The 22,509-nt window shown below is 40.8% G+C and overlaps 1 protein-coding gene across 3 annotated transcripts in view; it reads right to left on the bottom strand.

The window, feature by feature from the left end:
• The window catches only part of DPP6 (dipeptidyl peptidase like 6), a 1,805,197-nt gene that overhangs the window by 695,751 nt on the left and 1,086,937 nt on the right, over positions 1 to 22,509 (bottom strand). For all 3 annotated transcript variants that reach the window (XM_073581572.1, XM_073581570.1, XM_073581571.1), the window contains exon 2: positions 14,520 to 14,634. In XM_073581572.1, the coding sequence (XP_073437673.1) occupies positions 14,520 to 14,634 (115 nt within the window). The remainder of the gene's footprint in view (positions 1 to 14,519; positions 14,635 to 22,509) is intronic.

The raw sequence follows: 22,509 nt of genomic DNA, 5'->3' as shown, positions 1-22,509 counted from the left end.
TACATATATACAACATTCATACAACATACATACATGCATACTACATATATATAACATTCATACAACATACATACTACATACATACTACATATATACAACATTCATACAACATACATACATACTACATACATACTTCATATATACTACATTCATACAACATACATACATACTACATATATACTACATTCATACAGCATACATACATACATACTGCATACTACATACTTCATATATACTACATTCATACAACATACATACTACATATATACAACATTCATACAATATACATACATACTACATACATACTACATATGTACAACATTCATACAACATACATACTACATACTACATACATACTTCATATATACTTCATTCATACAACTTACATACATACTACATATATACTACATTCATACAGCATACATACATACATACTACATATATACAACATTCATACAACATATATACATACATACTACATACATACTTCATATATACTACATTCATACAACAAACATACATACTACATATATACTACATTCAAACAGCATACATACATACATACTACATACTACATACATACTACATATAGTATATATCAAAATTCATACAACATACTACATACATACTTCATATATACTACATTCATACAGCATACATACATACTACATATATACTACATTCATACAGCATACATACATACTACATAATACATACATACTACATATATACAAAATTCATACTACATGCTACATACATACTTCATATATACTACATTCATACAACATACATACATACTACATACAGTATATACTACATTCATACAACATACAAACATGCATACTACATGCTACATACTTACACATATACTACATTCATACAACATACATACAACATGCTACAGACATACTACATACACACAACATACATACTACATTGTTATGAATGAGTCACCGTAGGAGGCAAAAGCAGAAATACAAGCTAAGTCCAGAAAACCAGAGAAGTTGGCAACTATCAGATTGCAGACCCCTGAACCTATCAACACAACTAGCAGTAGCCGTGGGGGGTTCCTACGATGCCCTAGACCCCTTGATCACAGCCGGAGAATTAAATAGGCCTAAAGAAAGAAAGGGGAAATCTAAACTGCCCCAGAGCAGACCCCAAAGCAATAGGCAGCCCCCAACATATAATGACGGTGAAGCAAGATGAAAACACTAACACAGACAGAAAGATAGACTGAGCAAAGACGGGGCCCAAAACTACCTAGATAGGAAAGGACAGGAAGGCTGCTGTCTGCAATCTGCCAAAACCCTATCAAAGACATAAGCCAACAAGCTGATATGAAAAAGGCCCTGAAGCAGCTAGGCTTCAAAAACTAAATCAGCACTCAGGTATTTTCAGAAGACAGAGCTTTAGGAATTCAGCACACCCCAGCAGGGAATGGCAGAAATCCAGAAAAACAAAGCAAAACAAAGTCAAAGCACCAATGCAAAAGGCCGAGCAGCAAACTTAGCTTTAGAGGAGCAGGAATTCAGACTGGTCTCCAAGGATCCCACAGAGAAATCACCCACAGGGCAGAAGGGCGTGGGCAGCCTTATATCCAGTCAGTAACTCCACTCAGCCAGTCATCATCATCAGTACCTTTCTTTACCAGAAGAGGGAGTTCCTCGGGCCTCAGTAATGAAGGGGAAAATGAACTCACAACACTACATACATACTACATACAATACATTCATACAATATATACATATAGACATACAGTACATACAGCATAGAGTACCCACTCACCATTACTTGTCACTTTGCTCCCTAAAGCCAGTGTCATCTGTGAAAAAATCTGAAAATAACAAACAACCTATATACTCCCTGATCCACAGAAATCCACGAGTGTCCCACGCCGATCTCCCGTGGAGAACAGCAGCATCAGCTGATGCGACCACTCTCTAGGGGGCTCCAGGAATACAATGACGGGAGGTAGGTATGCTTCCGCACTGAATTCCTCCGCCACTGTGAAAAAATAGTCCCTAGTCTTACTTTTGGCATTGCTGTGTGAGAAAGTTCCCACGCAGCTTTTGCCATAAAGTGAGACCAGTGAACTATAGTAACCTCTCAGTGATGCAGTGCAGAAAATCGTCGTGGGACACTCGTGGATTTCTTTGGATCAGGGAGTATATCAGTTGTTTGTTATTTTCATATTTTTTCACAGATGACACTGGCTTCGGGGAACAAAGTGACAAGTAATGGTGAGTATGTACTCTATGTTATATGTACTGTATGTCTATATGTATGTATTGTATGAATGTATGAATGTATAGTATGTAATATGTAGTATGTATGTTGCATGTATGTTGTATGTCTGTAGCATGTTGTATGTGTGTAGTATGTACTATGTATGTATGTTGTATGAATGTGGTATATATGTAGTATGTATGTATTGTATGAATGCATGAATGTATTGTATGTAGTATGTATGTTGTATGTAGTATGTATGTAGTATGTATGTTGTATGTCTGTAGCATGTTGAATGTATGTTGCATGTATGTAGTAAGTATGTAGTATGTATGTATGTTGTATGAATGTAGTATATATGTATTGTGGTGTAGTGACCACTATGTCAGCTAGTGGGCGCTGTGTGGGTGTCCCAGGACGGGTGAACAGGCACATTCAGTGTGGTAACAGGAGCAGGGTCCTAAATGGCCATTATGGGTCTCAAGGTGGGTGGCCTTGGGATGCAGGCTCCAGGGTGTATTGATCAGCAGAGGTACTGCTGGTATTTCTGTTACACTGTGTCAGGGAAGCCTGTGTGTGTCTATGTGCAATACAACCTTTAGTGATGTCATAGCCATGTGATCACCTGTGGGTGTGGTTACAGGGCTATGTAATTGAGGTGTTTGGCACATGTGAGGAGAGTGTGAGAGTGTGAGGGAGTCTGTCAAAGTGTGGACAGACTTCCATGTGTCCAGGTGGGACACTACAGAAAGTGTATATGGGGAGGACTACAGCTCCCAGCATGTGCTGAGACTCTCAGTCCGAGTCTCCAACCACGGACGTTTTGTGTTCCTTTGCCTAAGCTAGAGGCTAGTTTGGTAATGTGCTGCCTTGTGGGTTTATGATGCAAATAAACCTCATGAACTTTGGGAAGAACCTGTCGCATATTTGTCTCCCGCTGCACCTAAGCGAGTCGAATCCCTACAGTATGTAGTAAGTATGTATGTATGTTGTATGAATGTAGTATATATGTAGTATGTATGCAGTATGTATGTATGTTTTATGAATGTAGTATATATGAAGTATGTATGTATGCTGTATGAATGTAGTATATATGTAGTATGTATGTAGTATGTTTGTAGCATATATGTAGTATGCATGTAGTATGTATGTATGTTGTATGAATGTAGTATATATGAAGTATGTATGTAGTATGTAGTATGTATGCATGTTGTATGAATGTTGTATATATGTAGTATGTATGTAGTATGTATGTAGTATGTATGTTTTTCTTGTTTTTTTTTTTATATTCAAGACATTAGCCGGATGATGGGACTACTACTGTCCCATCATTGGCTAATGTGTCAATCACTGTCATTGTAGCAGGCATCGCCCGATGGGACTTGTAGTCCCATCGGACGATGCCTGCACACACACAAGACCCCTGGCAGGCCCGTACAGACCCCCGGCAGCCGGCACAGGCCCCCAGCAGGCCCGTACAGACCCCCGACAGCCAGCACAGGCCCCCGGCAGGCCCGTACAGACCCCGGGCAGCCGGTACAGACCCCCGGCAGGCCCGTACAGACCCCTGGCAGCCGGCACAGGCCCCCGGCAGGCCCGTACAGACCCCCGGCAGCCGGCACAGACCGCCGGCAGGCCCATACAGACCCCGGCAGCCGGCACAGGCCCCCGGTAGGCCCGTACAGACCCCCGACAGCCAGCACAGGCCCCCAGCAGGCCCTTACAGACCCCCGGCAGCCGGCACAGGCCCCCGGCAGGCCCGTACAGACCACCGGCAGTCGGCACAGACCGCGCATCTTGATGCGCACAGACCGCGCATCATGATAACATCATTTCAGCAGCCAATCACAGCCACAACAGTGGCTCATTGCATTATGGGGACTTCCGATTCCGTTATCAGATATTGAAAAAATATCGGTACTCGGTATTGGAATTCTGATACAGCGAATATCGGCCGATACCCGATATTTGCAGTATCGGAATGCTCAACACTACTGATCATCCTAAACCATTCATATTGGGATGTGTGAAGCCAACAGGAAAAGTCGGGAAGAACACATCTATATAATCGTCAAAATGATGATATTAATGGCTGCTATCCTATGTATTAAAACATGTGAGCATACATGTAATGCACATGTGGCCAATAGCACATTCACCTGTGAAATATCGATACAGTTGCACGTTCCCGTTATGCACAGTGACATTTAGACAATGCTATTTCTGGAATGTCTTAGCAAATTTCATCACATTCCATCAATCTGATTTTTTTTGTAGATAAATTCTTATAGGATCTGTGTCCCAAATGGTCACTGTACTTACAGTCAATTGGTCTAAAACTTAAATATTCTTCAAATGACTTTATTAAAGCACTATATTGCTTTATTCTTATAAAGTCTTTCTAGTGACCCGGTCACTAGGTGACTCCTTTCAGTCTGACTTTCTGCCCACTGCCTGTTGTCAAGTGTAATCTGTCACATGCAGTCGAGATACTAAAATGGTAATCTTTCTGCTCATGGCTGTTCTTTTTGATAAACTGCATAGAGACGTAGCAGAAAGGTGTTTTCTCAGTTTGGGGAAGGCAAGCCTTTGCATAATGGCAGGAGCAAAGCATGCAAGGAAGTGAGAGGAAGAAAGTTCCAGCACCTATAGTATTGACAAACATTTAATTAGATGGAACCTCATAAACAAAACAAGTGAATGACAAGTTACACAGCATGAGAAATGGGATTATTCTTGATAGGGATGGGCAGACCCATGGAAGTTGGGGTTCTGGCACCCAAGTCGAACTTTATGGCTGGGGTCACACTTGCATGTGTGATGGGAGAAACTCACGCGAGTCTCTCGCATCAATACCCAGCACTGCCACCGGCACTTGGGACTGAAGTGTGTGGCTGCATAAAAATACATGCAGCCGCACACTCTGGTCCTGAGTGCTGGGTATTGATGCGAGTTTCTCGCATTGTACTCGCAAGTCTAACCCCGGCTATTCCGAAGTTCAGTTCGAGTATCAGAACTATACACGAACTAGAACCAGAACCTGAACCCCCTTGAAAAGAATGGAGACCAAGACTTTTGAGCCAGAGAAAATCTCTCTCTCTCTGTGCAGTGGATTTACCCTGGAACTCCAAACATTGCAATGCATTTCTGAGAGAAGTCCATGTTCAGCGTTTAGCAACGGACACTTAGGGTATGTGCAGATGATCCAGAAGTGGCAGCGCTTTGGACCCAACACATGTCCATTGCGTCCAAAGCGCTGTGGTCTATTGAATGCAGGTGAATCCACATCTGTTCACTGAAACATGCAGATTCACCGCGTCCAATACATTCTATGGGTGAAATTTCTCTTGTGTACACTAGCATCTCCGCAAGGTAAATAGACAGTGTGGAGAGACATACCGCATGTCCGTCTCCATGGGCGAGTCGCAGGCTTCTATGGACGTATAGTGGACATGTGATTTCTTGAAATCCCATCCACTTTGCTGCAACATCTGGACGCTGTGGGTTGGACGCTGCACCAGTAAACTGGTATGTCCACCAAATGTCCTTTTAATTTGACAGGAATAATGACAGCAAGTCATTTTTTATCAGGTTTCGTGTGAAAGGACAGGTCTGCTATAAAACTAATTTTTTTTACCAATAACGCATTCATTGGGTAGAGTGGGTTTTGACAAAGAGATTATTTTCTCTGCAAATCATAATCAGAAGCTTGTTTGTTAGAATTCAAGAGCAATCACGTAAGAGTTCACCCTATTAGCTATAATTATCATCACATTTCAACCTTTAAGAATTTGTCTAAGTATAAGCCAGGTAAAAAAAAAAGGAAGGACCTATAATGGCCACTTTTATCTTGCACTTTCGATCTGCAATGACCCCTACTGTCTGGGCCGCTCTATAAAATCACTGCTGGTCACTTGCCAGTTGCTTACAATGTAATTGCATGTACAAAAGGCCTTTGATCTTAACTAGGTCAGGACGATTTTCTTTACACGATCCTTATATCATGAGATAATTTGTTTTAATAACCTATCTACTAAGTTCAGTAAAGAGGATTTTTGCTATAGTCTGACCTCTTCTACACAATCTCTTTCTGCATTGCGGTTATGTTTGGGTGATTGCAATCTAATGGAGCCTGGTCAACACACGTCCTTCCTTTAATGCCCATAAAGCAAAATACACCGTAACCTTGCAAGACCAATTGCAAAAATAGTTTACAGCATATCTGCCGTCAGATTTCACTATAGGCCCCAACTCATTTTTCATCTAGTTTTTTGCACCCGATTCATTGTTCTATTTGCTCCTTGTTTTTGCTGTTTTGCTTTTCTTTTCCTCTTAGTGAATGGAGATTAGTGATTCCAGATGTTTCATCAATTGCAATTGTTTAATACGTTGCAAAATTTGTGCTTTTTCACTTTGGTGTCTCCCCCCCACCCACATATATTTCAGAGTAAGCCTACTTTTGTCTCAATTTTTTGTAACAAGTCGTAAAAACAGTTCATGGCAAGAAGAAAGATCATGTTTGACTTTGAACCAAATTCATGAATGGCGTTCACTATTTTCATGAATTTGGAGGCAAAAATTGCAACTAATACCACAGGAGAAAAAAGGAAAGTGACTAAAAAAGTAGCAAATAAAGAGTTGGGGACGTTGTAAAGCCAGAAATGGATGGTGTACTTATTTTTAAAAAAATATTGGTAGTAGGGTTTATTTGATACACTGTCATCTTGCTTGTAATGAGTAAGAATCATGTTTGTAAATGTTGATGATTATTGAATATACTGCACTTACACTAGCACTTAAGTTGATATCGTATTGGTTAGTGTACTGTTTGTATTAGGGCATTAGACCCTTTGCTGCACTTGCAATTTGAACATCTTTGTACATTACTAATTTACAGTATTTACTATTGCCCCTTTAAAGACCTTCATAGTAATGCACAAATTTGTGCTGTCTATCTTTGGTTTTGTATTAGAATGTACAGTGGAGAAAATAGTCAGCTACCAATTGGACAAGTTCTCCCACTTAAAAAGATGAGAGAAGCCTGTAATTAGCATCATAGGTAGACCACAACTATGAGAGTCAAAATTAGAAAACAAGCCCAGAAAATCACCTTGTCTGATTTGGCAACATTAATTTTGCAAATTATGGTGGAAAATAAGTATTTGGTCAACTAAAAATATGCAAGATTTCTGGCTTTCACAGACCTGTAACTTCTTCTTAAGAGGCTCCTCTGTGCTTACCTGTAGTAATGGCACCTGTTTGAACTTGTTATCAGTATAAAAGACACCTGTTCACAACCTCAAACAGTCACACTCCAACACCTCTATGGTAATGACCAAAGAGCTGTCAAAGGACACCAGAAACAAAAATGTAACCCTGCACCAGGCTGGTGTGATGATATCAACTGTGTAAGCAATAATAAGAAAATGGAAGACATACAAGACAACTGATAATCTCCCTCGATCTGAGGCTCCACAAAAGATCTCACCCCATGGGGTCAAAATGATCACAAGAACGGTGAGCAAAAATCCCAGAGCAACAAAGGGGACTGCATAGAGACAGTAACTACACTAACGGTTAAAACCTACTCAGTGTGAATAGTGGCAGAATCTCTGGGTCCCAAACGAACACCCAGCTTCAGAGGGACTATAAGTAAACTACACAGCTCAGTAGAAAGGAGGCCACACCCTATTTGTACTGAATACAAAAATGCTGAAGAAAAAACAAAAAAATCTATTTTCATTAGGGTGTATACGCACATTGTTTTTTCCTTTGGTTTTGCTTGCTTTTATGGCCAGTGTGAACATGCTTTTACATCATGCATATCATTCAAGTCTACTTCAGTTCAGTTTTTTTTGTTTTTTCTTCAGCATTTTTGTATTCAGTACAAATAGGGTGTGGCCTCCTTTCTACTGAGCTGTGTAGTTTACTTATAGTCCCTCTGAAGCTGGGTGTCCGTTTGGGACCCAGAGATTCTGCCACTATTCACACTAGGTAGGTTTTAACCGTTAGTGTAGTTACTGTCTCAAATGGGTACACCTTGCCGTGGTGGGACAGCTTTATACTTTTTTGATCAAAATCGTGTTTACCAAGTACCCTATGTTATTTAATGCACTTGCTTTTTTACTTATTTATTTTCATTAGGGTATATACGCACTTTGTTTTTCCTTTGGGTTTGCTTATGAGGTTGGTGTACTTATTTTGAAAAAAAAAATCATTGTATAATTGCTTTTAAAATATGATATATATTAAATGAGATCACTTTAAAGGGGCTGTCCACTAATAGGACACTAATAGGACAAACGCTTCTCAATCTAATTGTTTGGCCCCGATAAAATAAAAAATCTTATACTCGCCTCCTGTTTCACCTCTGTTCCAGAGATGTTGGCACTCGTGGTCCCGGGGCTCTCGTATGGTTGCATGACACATGGTGCCCAATCAGCGCTGGTGTCACTGTCCCCGCCTCATGTCGAACTGAACATGAAGAGAAAGCCAAGGCTGCAACTAATCTCTGACTTCATCTTCATGTTCAATTCATATGAAGTTGAGGACAGTAATGCTGATTGGCACCGGGCACCACAGGTCATGCAACCATACGAGAGCCCCAGGACCGCAAGTGCTGACACCGCTCGAAGGGCACCATTATGGAAGGTGAGTTTAGGCTTTAATTTTATCAGGGGCATTTTCAAAATAATTACACCAACTTCATCAGATCTAAGGGATCTACTCTATACTACAAAAGCAAAGAAAGTTGTCCTAGTAGTAGACAACTCCTTTAATATCAAGTGGGAAAACATTTAAACAGGATTGTACAACCATTCAGACATGTACACTGGGTCTGACACTTTGGTATTGGCAGTAATAGTCACTAGACAACAGACAAAACATCACTGCAATTTAATGACAGCTTGATCTAGTGGGTATATCTGATGCCAGAGTAAGGCATAACATTTAAATAATAAGTATGTTGATTTCTGGAGTATTTGACCCTTAAGCCCCCATCACACACAGCGATATCGCCAGCAAGATCGCTGATTTTGTGATGTCACAGCGATCTCGCCAGCGACATCTCAGTGTGTGACATGGATCAGCAACCGCCCCCCCTGCCGGGTATCGCTGATCGTGCAGGATCGTCCTGGGCCGTTTTTTGATCGTTGGTCTCCCGCTGGCCAGAACGCATCACTGCGTGTGGCAGCGAGAGACCAGTGATCAGCGACGCTGGTTTCCAATGTAAACAGCGGGTATCTAAGAGCCGCGCGGCTCTTAGATACCCGCTGTTTACATTGGAAACCAGTTTGCTCGCTGGTCCTGATCGCTGGAGGGGCTGTCTATGTGACAGCTCACCAGCGATCAGTCTAACGATGTCCCAGCGATCCCATTCATGTCAGTTCGTTGGTGGGATCTCTTAATTTATATGGAGTTCTTCTCAATAATGTCACTGATATTGTATCTACACTTATCGGCTGGGATTTGTGCACGACCAAGCAGATATTGTGAAATTGATTTATTGCTGTGATAGGACAGGAGTCTGATATCTGATATCTCCTGACTGTGCACATGTTTCACCAAATATTTGTAGGTGTTATATTAATGTTAGTACCACTTGCCTCCTGGTTTGTTAGTGAGTGGTGACAAAGAAACTTTGGAAGTGATGAGAAACCCCTTGATATAATAATAAAAGTTTTCCCCATGTGGATGACCCATGTCCATATCAATCATAAAGAAGTCATAGACTGTAATTCCCCTGTGTTAGCTCGATCAGATAGCCAATAAAAAAGGCTCCCACTCTAGAAGCCTATGAATACATGGCTTGTGCATATGTTTAAATTGATGATGTCTACTAGCACAAGTAGTGTCACCTCTCTCCATGGTTGCTGCAGAACATGTGTCCCTACATGTAATTTTCTCTGGCAGCAACAGCTGGTCATAGGGGATGGAATGATTAGTCCTAGAATGAGCAAGTCCTCATTTAGAGAATGTGTTGCTTATAAGTGACAAGCTTTTAGCCTGATTATTTTCCTTCTTAATACATTCACTATTCATCAATAATTCTCCAGTGAGTAGAAGATTTTCCAATAAGTATTTGATACACTGCCGATTTTTCAAGTTTTCCCACCTACAAAGAATGGAGAAGTACACTTCAAATCTGAGAGACAAAATCTAAAAATAAAAATCAGAAAATAAATTACATTGCATTATTTTTAAATAATTAATAATATTAATTTATAATTAATTTATTTAAGAAGCCCTCCTTCTGTGCACTCATTATTTGTATTATTTGCACCTGATTGAAATTGTTACCTGTATAAAAGACCCTGTCTAAACACTCAATCGCACTCCAACCTCTCCATCATGTTCCGAGACCAAAGAGCTGTCTAAGGAAACCAGGGACAAAATTGTAGACCAGCACATGGCTGGAATGGGCTACAGGCCAATAGGTAAGCATCTTGGTGAGAAGGCAACAACTGTTGGCACAATTATTGGAAAATGGAACGTACACAAGATGACTATCAATCTTCCTCAGTCTCATGCAATATCTTGCGCCTCATGGGGTAAGAATGATTCTGAGAAAGGTCAGGAATCAGCCCAGAAGTACACGGGAGGACCTGGTCAATGACCTGAACAGACCTGGGACTACAATCTCAAACATTACTCTTAGTAACACACAACGCCATTATGGATTAAAATCCTGCAGGGCAATCAAGTCCCCCTGCTCATGCCAGCACATGTCCAGGCCCGTTTGAAGTCTGCCAATGACCAACTGGATGATTTAGATGAGGCATGGGAGAAGGTCATGTGGTCAGCGGAGACCAAAATAGAACTTTCTTTTCTTTACTTGCCGTGTTTTAAGGGAGAACAAGAATTACTACCACCCCAAGAACACCATCCTAAGAGTAATACATGGTGGAGGAAACATCACTCTTTGGGGGAGCTTTCTGCAAAGGAGACAGGATGACTGCACAGTATTGAAGGGAGGACAGATGGGGTCACAGACTGCAAGATTTTTACCAACAACCTCCTTCCATTAGTAAGAGCTTAAAAGATGCATGGGCAATGGCTGGGTCATGACAGTGACTCAAAACATACAGCCAGGGAAAGTAAGTGGCTCTAAAATAAGCATTTCAAGGTCCTAGAGTAGCCTAGCCAGTCTTCAGACCTGAACCCAATAGAAAATCTTTGAAGGGAGCTGAAACTCAATGTTGCCCAGTGACAGCCCCGAAACCTGAAAGATCTTGAGATCTGTATGAAGAAGTGGGCTAAATTTCCTGCTTCATTGTGTGCAAACTTGGTCAAGAACTACAGGAAATATCTGACCTCTGTAATTGCAAATAAATACTCTTCTATTTTATCAAATACTTATTAATTATGTAAAAATCATACACTGATTTTTTTAAGATTCTGTTGAAGTGTACCTGCCACAAAAATTAAAAAATTACAGACCTCTCCATTCTTTGTAGGTAGGAAAACCTGCAAAATCAGTAGTGTATCAAATACTTATTTTCCCCACCATATATAGTAATGCAGCGGTATCCATGCTGTGCAATGATGAGGCAGCGACCCAAGCAAGTTCAAAACAAAACGTTTTTAATGTCAAAAAACTCACACAGTGCACAGCGCGCTGTATCCTTCAGATCACAGCCGGGAAAACAAAAGACAGTCCGGGACCAGTTACAGTGAGCGACCACACTGCTGTGTATGCAGGGGGGCAGACCTTTTGGCTCTGCTTGGCCCTGTGTTGCCTCACACAGGAAGTGTTCTGCAGACCAACTGCTCTGTCTGCTAGCAAGACCAAATCTGACACACCCAAACTCTTCCTGCAGGGTTTTTTTTCCTTCACTCCACTCTGTGGCCATGGGCCACTTATAAGATCTGGGCTGGAGGAAACGGACCTGACCCCACTACCTTCCTGCCGTCGATTTAAAAAATAAAAGCCCATACCATGGTTTCCTGAACAAGCTCCTTGGTCAAAAATTCTGTTCTCGGTAAGCAGTAGAATGATGTGCTTTACCAAAAACTCTATCTTGGTCAACTCTGTCCACAAGAGACTTTCCTAGAAGGATTTTGAATTTTTGATTAGGTTTTGCACCGTGGACAAAGGAACATCAAGATTTCTAGAGACGGACTTGTAACCTTGAGACTGTTAATACTTTTCATCAATTTTGGTTCCCAAGTCATTGGAAAGTTCTTTTCTCTTCTTTCTGTTCTCTGTGCTAAGTGTGGCACACACAGACATACAATGCAAAGATTGAGTCAACGTCTCCCCTTTTTATCTGGTTTCAGGTGTGATTTTCATAATGCCCACATGTTACAAGTGAGTTTTGGGGGTTTTGTGTGAAATTATGGCCAATTTGCCTTTTTGTCTCTGATTTTTGTGGCGTACCAATACACACAAAAGGGAATAGACATGTGTAATTGTAATAATTTTCTGGGAGAAATACTTCATTTTCTGAAACAACTTCAAGGGTGCCAACACTTTCGGTCATGACTGTATATCTCCAGGTTTAACAGTTAAAGTTCATAATGGCCTTGTCAAATATACATTATTTATGTAGACACTTGTTATAAAAGAAAAAAAAATCATCATAATAATTTTTCCTACGGCAACAGCAAGGTCAGACAGGAACTTAACAAAGAGAACAGTAATCTTTGTGGTTTAAGAATCAGTAAAATGAAATACATTGTAGAACTCATGCTATATTTCGCATCATATACTGTATCTCAGATTTTACTCTAGAAAATAATGCAGTAAACGCTTCAATATTTTATCAGCTGAATGGTTTAATGATGGGTTTGCATATTTTATCAGAGGAGAACTATCAACACATTACAGGCTCATTCAATTCAAAAGTAAACCCACTGGCACGCTCATAGATCTCAAGCAAGAAGCCAAAGGGGCACAGTGTCCGCCTAACCGCACTTGCAACTCATTGGTGTAAAATTTCAGCTATAGATTTCTCTAAAAGAGGAAAACTAATTTCTACAAGAAAGGTAAGGATCTAATCAGTCTGAAAGCATCTTTACACACACGCATTAGTTTGGGGCTATAACATCCTAATGACAGGTTCTGTTTAAGCATTCCATGCTGGTCAACGTGCCAAGATCTACATTAACTGCTGTTAGTCCATGCATATGGCAAACCTGTGTACATATATCCAATATAGGGCTCATAAAGTCCTTATTATGTGAATAAAACTATTTACTGGGTCTCTATATGCTGCTTAAATAAAACCGCATGGTGGGGTCATACTGCCTGAATTATGGTGCAGCATTTGATAGCACACCGCAGTGTTTCAGCAAAAACACTGAAAGGCCGGTCAGGGACTATGCATTTTGGATGACTTGTATGAGGCTGGTCCATGATTGCTACTCTCCATACTGCTCCCCATTGTTGACAGGTCTCTTTCTATACGGAGACATAAGGAGTCACCTGCCATTATAGGGGAATGGGGTAGGAAAACGCAAATGGAGACTCGTCTCAGATTAGACATCTCAGAATCATAGCTTTTGAAAGTAGATTTTCTCTGAAATGCTTTAGTGTTTTAGAGTGAAACATACATGGCTGCAGCAAGTGTTTTGTTCATGCTGCCTGTAGAAGTGTCTTCTTCATGTTATCGACCACTGAGACCCTCAGATGGGGCTCTGAGGAGCCTTATTCTTGGGTTTTATGGAGGTCCCAATGGTCACCTCATCACCTATCCTGTGGTTTGATGGCAATACATAAACTTGCTACAAGCCATTTAAGGGTATGTGCACACGTTCAGTAGTTTCAGCGGAAAACTCTGTTGCAAATACTGATGTGTTAGCAAAATACTGCAAAATAATTGCCGCCTTTTTGCATGCGTTTTTGGTGCATTTTTTCATGTGTCTTTTCACATTCTTTAAAATAGTAAAAAATGTTGCAAAATTGCTGAAAGAATGGACATGCTGCAGATTTCAAACTGATTCAAATATACAAAGAAAAATAAGCCACCCGTGCCTGAGACTTCAGAAATCGTATTCACTTTGCTGTTACAGAAAAATGTTGCCTTTTTTTGGAAAAATTAGGCAAAAACAATGTGAATGAAGCCTAAGAAAGCACAATCTTATTCCCAGAAGCAGTTCTCCAGAGAACAATACCATCATAACACTACGAGCATTTTTTTAAATTTTTTTCTGTATTATTTATTTTTGCTTACTTATTAACACATGAAATTTTTAGGCGAGGGTTGTCTGTATGGATCACTGTGTCCTGATAAAATTGATATTGGGACAATAAAAGTAGGTATTATTCTCAACGAAAAAAAGGTTACCTGGAGTCAGTAGAATGACAGATGTGACGATCATGGAGCAGATTACAAGAATGACAAGAAGCGCAATTGCTATTCCTTTCCAGTTCCTCTGGGGAGGGTTGCTTCCCACCAACTCCTGCAAACAACAAAAACAGATACTATTTTATCACTAATGTTAGCATAAAAGTTACAGATCAATATTGTAGGAAGGGAGATATGTAAGATTTTATTAGCTGGCGACCTATAGAGATAACTTAAACTTCCCAAATCATTAGCCAAAAGTGTCTTAAATGAACAGTAACTATAAAACATGGGAAGAAATATCCCAGCACCTCCTTTAATAATCTCCTTGCTTTCCCTGACAATATTTTTTCTCTTAGTACAATTAAAACTGCTAAATATCTCAAAAAAACAATCTGTTTCTCAGCAGTTCAGTCATGTTGACTTTCCTATTTATGACCTGAGTGTTTGGCTGTAAAGCCCCCGTCACACACAGCGACCTCGCTAGCGAGATCACTGCTGAGTCACAAGTTTTGTGACGCAACAGCGATCTCACCAGTGAGATCGCTGTGTGTGACACTTATAAGCGACCGGCCCCCCTGCCAGGTATCGCTGATTGTCCTTGAATGGCCTGGACATTTTTTTGATCATTGGTCTCCCACTGGCCAGCCCGCATCGCTGCGTGTGGCAGGCGGGAGACCAGCGATCAGAGAGCTGGAGCCTGGTAACCAAGGTAAACATCGGGTTTCTAAGTGCCGCGCAGCGCTTAGAAACCCGTTGTGTACCTTGGTTACCAGCTCCCTGCACCAGCGCGCTGGCTTCTAACATACACAGCGGGTAACTAAGTGACGTGAGTCGCTTGTTACCCGTGTGTCGCTGGTGCTGATCGCTGGTGAGCTGCCTGTTTGGCAGCTCACCAGCGATCATGTAGTGACACACCAGCAATCCTGACAAGGTCATATCGTTGTCGGGATCGCTGGTGCGTCGCTATGTGTGACGGGGCCCTAAGACAACTGCCTGCAACAGAAGCGTGCCTACAGTGCCCTGTCTGCAGTGAGACAAAAGATCCTTGTCTAAGGGGTGAGTCTTCAGGCATCCACCAGTAAAAAATTATTACTGACCAACAAGAGATTAAAATCTTTGTTCTTCTCCAAGATTTCTATAAAATCGACTACTAAAGGATCATACAGAAATAGATAGAGGCTACCAATGAGGACAACTAATGACATTGTGGGATATAAATAACTTAGTAACAGAGAATGTATCACTGGTAGAGAAAAGTTGAACTTGATGGACCTATATCTTTTTTCATTCTACATAACTATTTATCTATTTAAACATTTATAGGTTTAGTTTTCCTTTAAAAAAGAAATCCATATGGCATCCACAACAAAGGTGGATTCAATTAATTTCTTCTCCGTAACCTGTAAATTCACGTTAGGTGGACTCGTTGTTAGGGTTGGCGGATCGCACTAAATAAAAATAACTAATAAAGTGCAATCACAACCCGGAGTCCACCATGCAGAGATGTATAATTGCTGCTAGATAAGATAAAAAATTAGTAGCGAGCATTCCTTCTTAAACACCCAATTAACTCCACACAGTGTATGGAACGCAAAAACCAACACCAGATAATACTCAGGAATGCATAGGAAAAGAAGTACCAGCTCAACTCAGCTAACTACCGAGGGGTACAAAGGAGATGAGTACCAGCTCAGCTAACCACCGAGGGGTACAGAGGTTAAAAAGTACCAACTCAGCCAACCACTCAGTGGCACAAAAATTATAAATACCTAACTTAGTTAACCACCGAGTGGCATAGAAATTATAAGTACCATGCTCAGCTAACCACCGAGCGGTACAGAAAAATGAGGAGTATGCAATACCCAGTTAAAACAATAGGCAATAAGCACATGGGTTGACTGTACCCCATAACCGTACACGTCCCTGAGACAGGCGCTAGGTCAAGCGAAAAAGCCAAAACCTGGCTGACTAAGGAAAAGGAGGCACACATACGAGGCAGCAGAGTATCCACCCACACAAACACAAGTGATGCTAGCACACCCATATGCTTTGCTGAAAGCCCTTTATGCACTAGGCTCCATCCCAAACACTCACGCCCAGTCGGACGGTGCCTCGTCCTTTTGCCAATCCGGCGCTGCCACAACACCAGAGCATAGGAAAAAGATATAATCCACCGCACACTACTACTTGTTAGTTTGCAAAAATAAGTAAATTTTATTCAAAAAAGGCATCCAGTCTAGACAAGAATAGTGCCACGACTTCAATTGTAATATATACATAGGTTTTCCAGTAAATTACCCAACGTTTCGATCCTCCCAGATCTTACTCAAGGGGTACTTGGAGAAAAGAGTGTCAGTATAAGGCACTTATGAGCAGAGAATAGTCACCCTTCAGAGTAGTCCCAGGTACTATGTTGTATGAAGACAAGTTGCATCTATAGCTACATAAACTTAGAGTTAAATTCAAAATTGAATAGGGGCTGTGGTAGCTGTCATGTAGGACTTTGAACCTTAAATGGCCCGTGGGAATAAGGCAAGGGTGTCGGGGACAAGATAGGAGCCAGAGGTCGGGGAGGCGATCCCGCGCCTTGCCCTCTGTGTCCTGGATCTCCGACCTCTGGCTCCTATCTTGTCCCCGACACCCTCCCAAGTCTACCATTAGAGACGTTCTGAACAACTACCATTTTGCCTCCGCTGCATCCTTAAGGTTTGCTGCCAATAGTGGCCCACAAAATTATTGCTTTATCCCCACGGGCCATTTAAGGTTCAAAGTCCTACATGACAGCTACCACAGCCCCTATTCAATTTTGAATTTAACTCTAAGTTTATGTAGCTATAGATGCAACTTGTCTTCATACAACATAGTGCCTGGGACTACTCTGAAGGGTGACCATTCTCTGCTCATAAGTGCCTTATACTGACACTCTTTTCTCCAAGTACCCCTTGAGTAAGATCCGGGAGGATCGAAACATTGGGTAATTTACTGGAAAATCTATGTATATACTACAATTGAAGTCGTGGCACTTTTCTTGTCTATACTGGATGCCTTTTTTGAATAAAATTTACTTATTTTTGCAAACTAGCAAGTAGTAGTGTGCGGTGGATTATATCTTTTTCCTATATTCAGGGCTTTTCAGTCCAATCCACCAGCACCTCCCCCTGTTGTATGACCTGAGTGCACACCATCCTTTATCTTTACATCACCAGAGCAGTCCGAGCCCCAATAAGAAGGCGCCACATCACGGACATGCTCAGTAAGGTGACTTCTAGACTTAGCCTCCAGAGAGTAGGGTTGCCTCAGTATACCACTGGTTACCAGAGCCAGTATTAACCACCCTTATGACAGGAGCCTGAGTAAGTTGCTGGGACCGATGTCTGCGCTAAGCAGCAGACCCAGCGGCTAGGCCCGAATGGACAAGGCTTGAGATCCATCCTGTGCAGCGGGAGAATCCCGACGCCTAGCACTCACATACTAGTGAAATTTTCCTGCTCAATGTTTGGACACTAAAATCATGATAAAATGTCCCTTTGATAACACCCCAAGCAATCACCTAATTTGGGTGAAAACATGAAGATAAGTGTTAAGTTTCCCGACAGCACCCCCACAGGATAAATGAAGTATTACACCATTTACACTCAAATTAATGAGCAGATAATGTTCTTGAATTATGAATACCTCTTTAAATTAGAATTCCATAACAGTGTATATAGTAATTTTTTTTTCTGAATTGCATCAAATGTTCAACATGCCTCCAATCACAGACAAGGAACTGATTACTTTAATTCTTCACATGTTTCCTCTATACAATTAATTGTATTTTAGATCTTTTTTCTTCATCCTCGCTTTTGTTACTCCTTTCTTTAGCCCATTGGCCAAGCGTCCTAAGGCAAACTTGTTTCATCGCTCACTTTCTGAGCATCATGAAAGAGGGATTAAAGGATTTTGGATAGCCATAAAATGAGATTAGCGAAAACCCTGCTCCACATCATAACTAAACAGAGTAAGAAGCTTTATTCACATTTCCATGATCCAAACCAAAGGCTGGCTACACAGATATATTGTCACAGAAACGGCAACAGAAATACAGCCAAATATACCGTATCACCTGGACAACATGATAATACTGTAGGTAAAATTAATGTGAGATGGTTGAATGGATGTAAACTGTGAAAGATGGAGACGTTGTGTAGGACAAACCCAATAAGTTCTCCTATAATTCATGTGTTATATACTCTGCATAAACTGGAATAATAATAATAGTATTTTGTAAACCTAATAATACACGACTACAAGGTTTTTTTTTACTTCCACTTGAAACCAATATACAGTACGAGTAAAATTAGTATAATACAAGCAAGAAAACAAATCCCCTGAAGTGCAGAACAAAACTAAGGTACCAAGACAAATTTTCGTAAACAATGTGAAATGATCAAGTGCAAACCTGCAGGCACCACAAAATATTCAGATGTGAAATTCCAAATATTGCAAAGATGTATCTCAGAAGATGACTCTTCAAAATATAGTAGAGCTCAATTTAAATTGGAAATTGGGAAAACATTTTTTTTTACATATTTTACGTTGAGGTTTGGGATTTCTGTTACCTACCCAAACAATACTGTTGATTTCTTTGCGTATACCTTTGGGTGTGAGAAGTCTAGGGTTGTGCAGTTTCGAACAACCTTGTAGGAAAAAAAGCTAAAACTTTCAGCATTATAAACTTAATTTAAATATATTGTCTACCGCCAAGAGCCTAGTTTCTATAACGAAGAGAGAGTGGTAAAAAAACAAAATCTGCTGTCCCTTATCTTGGTTTTGGTTTTTGACACCATGGATATTCACTTCCTTAGGGTACCATTACACTTAGCGATGCACCAGCGATCCCAACAACGATACGACCGGGTAAGGATCGCTGGTGCATTGCTAAATGGTCGCTAGTAAGCTGTCAAACAGGCAGATTTACCCAACGACGCAGCAACGATCCTGCGATCCGTATAATGACCTCGGCGGCCATTGGAACCTTGTCACACAGCAGCGATTCTGATGACTCCCGCCTGCGTCCATGATTTCTGAGTCGCTAACGAGGTCGCTCGTCGGCGTCAAACACAGCGATGCGCTCTGGCCAGTGAGACAACAGCAATCAAAAAATGGCCCAGGACATTCGAGCACGATCAGCGATATCCAGCGGGGGGCCGGTTGCCGCTACATGTCACATGTAGCAAGATACCTGGCGAGGTCGCTGTTGCATCACAAAATCGGTGATGCTTCAGAGATCTTGCTAACGATCTCATTATATGAGACGGGGCCTTAAACCAGGATGGATTTTTGGTTCACAACTCCGGTTTATTTACATTCCAAAATTCCAATCCATGTATGTTTCTGGGAAGCATTGACAGTCAGATTACGTGTAATCAGTCACATTGGACATGCAGTCTGATCCGTGGACAGCAAGGTAAAAAGAAGGAGAAGTTGAGCAGAATGATATATGGGTTTGTTAGAAAAGATTCAACATAACTTGTATTTTATGCACGGGAAACACTGGTGTTTGTCTGGATGTGAGTCCAGTGGGCGGTCCTATTAGTGATTCCTTGAAAAAAAGGTGGTCTCAAAACTGCTGGGTCTTAACATGTCTAGTGTGAATACCTCTCTTAAGCCCCCATCTCACATAGCGAGAATGCTAGCGAGATCGCTGCTGCGTCACCGATTTTTTGACACAACAGCGATCTCGCCTGCGATCTCGCTCCATGTGGCACATAGCGGCGATCGGGCCCCTGCTGCGATGTCGCTGATCATGCTCGAATGTCCTGGGCCATTTTTTGATCACTGGTATCCCACTGGCCAGCGTTCATCGTGGTGTTTGACAGGGACAATTACTAACGACCTCAATACTACAGGTCTGAGAGACAGGGTCCCAACGACCGTCGTATCATTCCGTATCGTTGCGGCGTCGCTGTTGAGATCTGCCTGTTTAACATCTCATAGCGATGCACCAGAGATCCCTACCTGGTCGCATCGTTGTGGGGATCGCTAGTGCATCGCCAAGTGTGACGGTACCCTAAGACTGAAGTCTAAATTCCTGGGTAGATGTGAATACCTCTCTTCAAAGTCTGATTTTATGGGTAGACCCTGTTGCAAAGAAAAACCACCACATGCTGAAGGGCAGAGTGCTCGGTCAGAGAGCTAATATACAAATGGCAAAAGACTGACTGGCACTTCCAAGCTAATGTGAACTGGTGCATACTGGGAGCCTCCATATACAATAAACAAAAAAACTTGCACTCTATAGTGCTAAAGCATGTCAATATGAAATATATGAAATACGAATAGAAATACAGCATCTGGATACAAGGAAAAAATGAGACACTTAGCACATAATTTGGCCAATTCATGTATACCCAGCAACCAACAAAAAGGGCAAGACAGTTATGTCAGGGTAATATTTTGTGTGATCTGCAATAAGATTGGGAGATTCAGTCCATTTCGACTTTGCAAGTCTATTGCAAACTGCCTTGTTTTATCTTATATTGCATAATAGGCAATAGATGATTGGTATCGGAAAACCACTTCAACTTTCTCAAATTCGGTTAAGGACTCCAATTTCCCACTAAACAAACTTAAATAAATATAAAAACATGCTGCTAAAATCTTGGACAATCTGCAATCCATATCTCAACCACTAGGCGGCCACACACAGACACATATAGCATACACATCTCCCGATAAAGTCTCACAAAATCATTTTTTTAAAATCTCTTGGGATAAATTTAGCCAGGAAAAAAGGTAAGTAAGGACTAGAGGACTGTTGGGAAGAATTCTTTAATGGCTTATTTTTAAGTCTTACTAAGGCCTAATTTATAAACAGGCCATTTTATAATAATCATAAAAGCATACAAATCAATATTACATAATTAACGTCAGTGATATAATACTGTAAGCAATAATGACTAACATGCGAGGCATGATAAAACTTTATTTTCTTCCCAGCCAATTAGTAATGAAGAACTTTAATTGGTTGCAGTTTGTTAAAAAAGTGTTAATAAAGTTGTACTTAATTAAATGGGAAATGCTTTTAATTAGACTCATTAACACCTTCTGTGCCATGGCTGCAGTGCCAACAGTCATTGGTGATGCTCCTTCATACATAAACAAACAGTGAACAGAATGGTGATCTTTTTTCATTAATTACACAACTTTTAGCCATAATTGATTATTTCCTAAGGCTAATTGATTTATTTCCGGATTTATCTTATCTAAGGGTTGAGGCATTCTTCAATGAAATCCTTCGAAGAATGTCACTTCTTCAAATTGTAATTTGCTTCTCTTCACTCAACATCAAGAAGCAATTTCCCTATGGTACTTTGGAAAGTGGTCTTCTTTTCTTTTATAAACTGGCTTCGGTAATGTTACTGGGAAATGTGTATACAGGTGCACTATAGAGAGGTAACCCTTTCATTTTTCTCCATTTTTACACATATTCTTTTTTTTAATATAGATTCAATCCTTGGATTAGGAACGTTATCCAAAGATCCTCAAAGACTTGTATTCATGAGTAGAGATGAGCAAATTTGTTTGGATTTTGTCCCCGAATCTGATTTTGACATATTCGAGCCATATTCTAACAATATCCGTGCCGAATGTATGTCTTATGATCGGTTCCAAACATATTCGGTAATTTCTACTCCCATTGACTCTAATGACGTTTGACGAATATTGCAGAAACAATATTCGATTCCGGTCGTATTCGGAACTGAATCTGAACAAACTCGCTCATCTCTATTCATGAATTTTTATTGTCTGGTATATATAAACAGTATGATAGATTAAACAGCATACAGTGTTCAAAGGCAAAGCAAAAAGCTAAATACCCAAGAAAATCCTGAGAAGTGTATGCTATGAAGAATTCTTACGAGACAACAATGTTGTATCTACCTACTACAGAGGCATGTGACTCTTTCTTAGGTACTAAAATTTCAATATGCATGATTTAAAA

Source organism: Dendrobates tinctorius, unplaced genomic scaffold (genome assembly GCF_039654945.1).
Source record: "Dendrobates tinctorius isolate UK_male_01 unplaced genomic scaffold, ASM3965494v1 ptg000070l, whole genome shotgun sequence".
NCBI lineage: Eukaryota > Metazoa > Chordata > Amphibia > Anura > Dendrobatidae > Dendrobates > Dendrobates tinctorius.
Note: the sequence above shows the minus strand (reverse complement) of the source record. Positions and strands in the feature narration are given on the sequence as shown.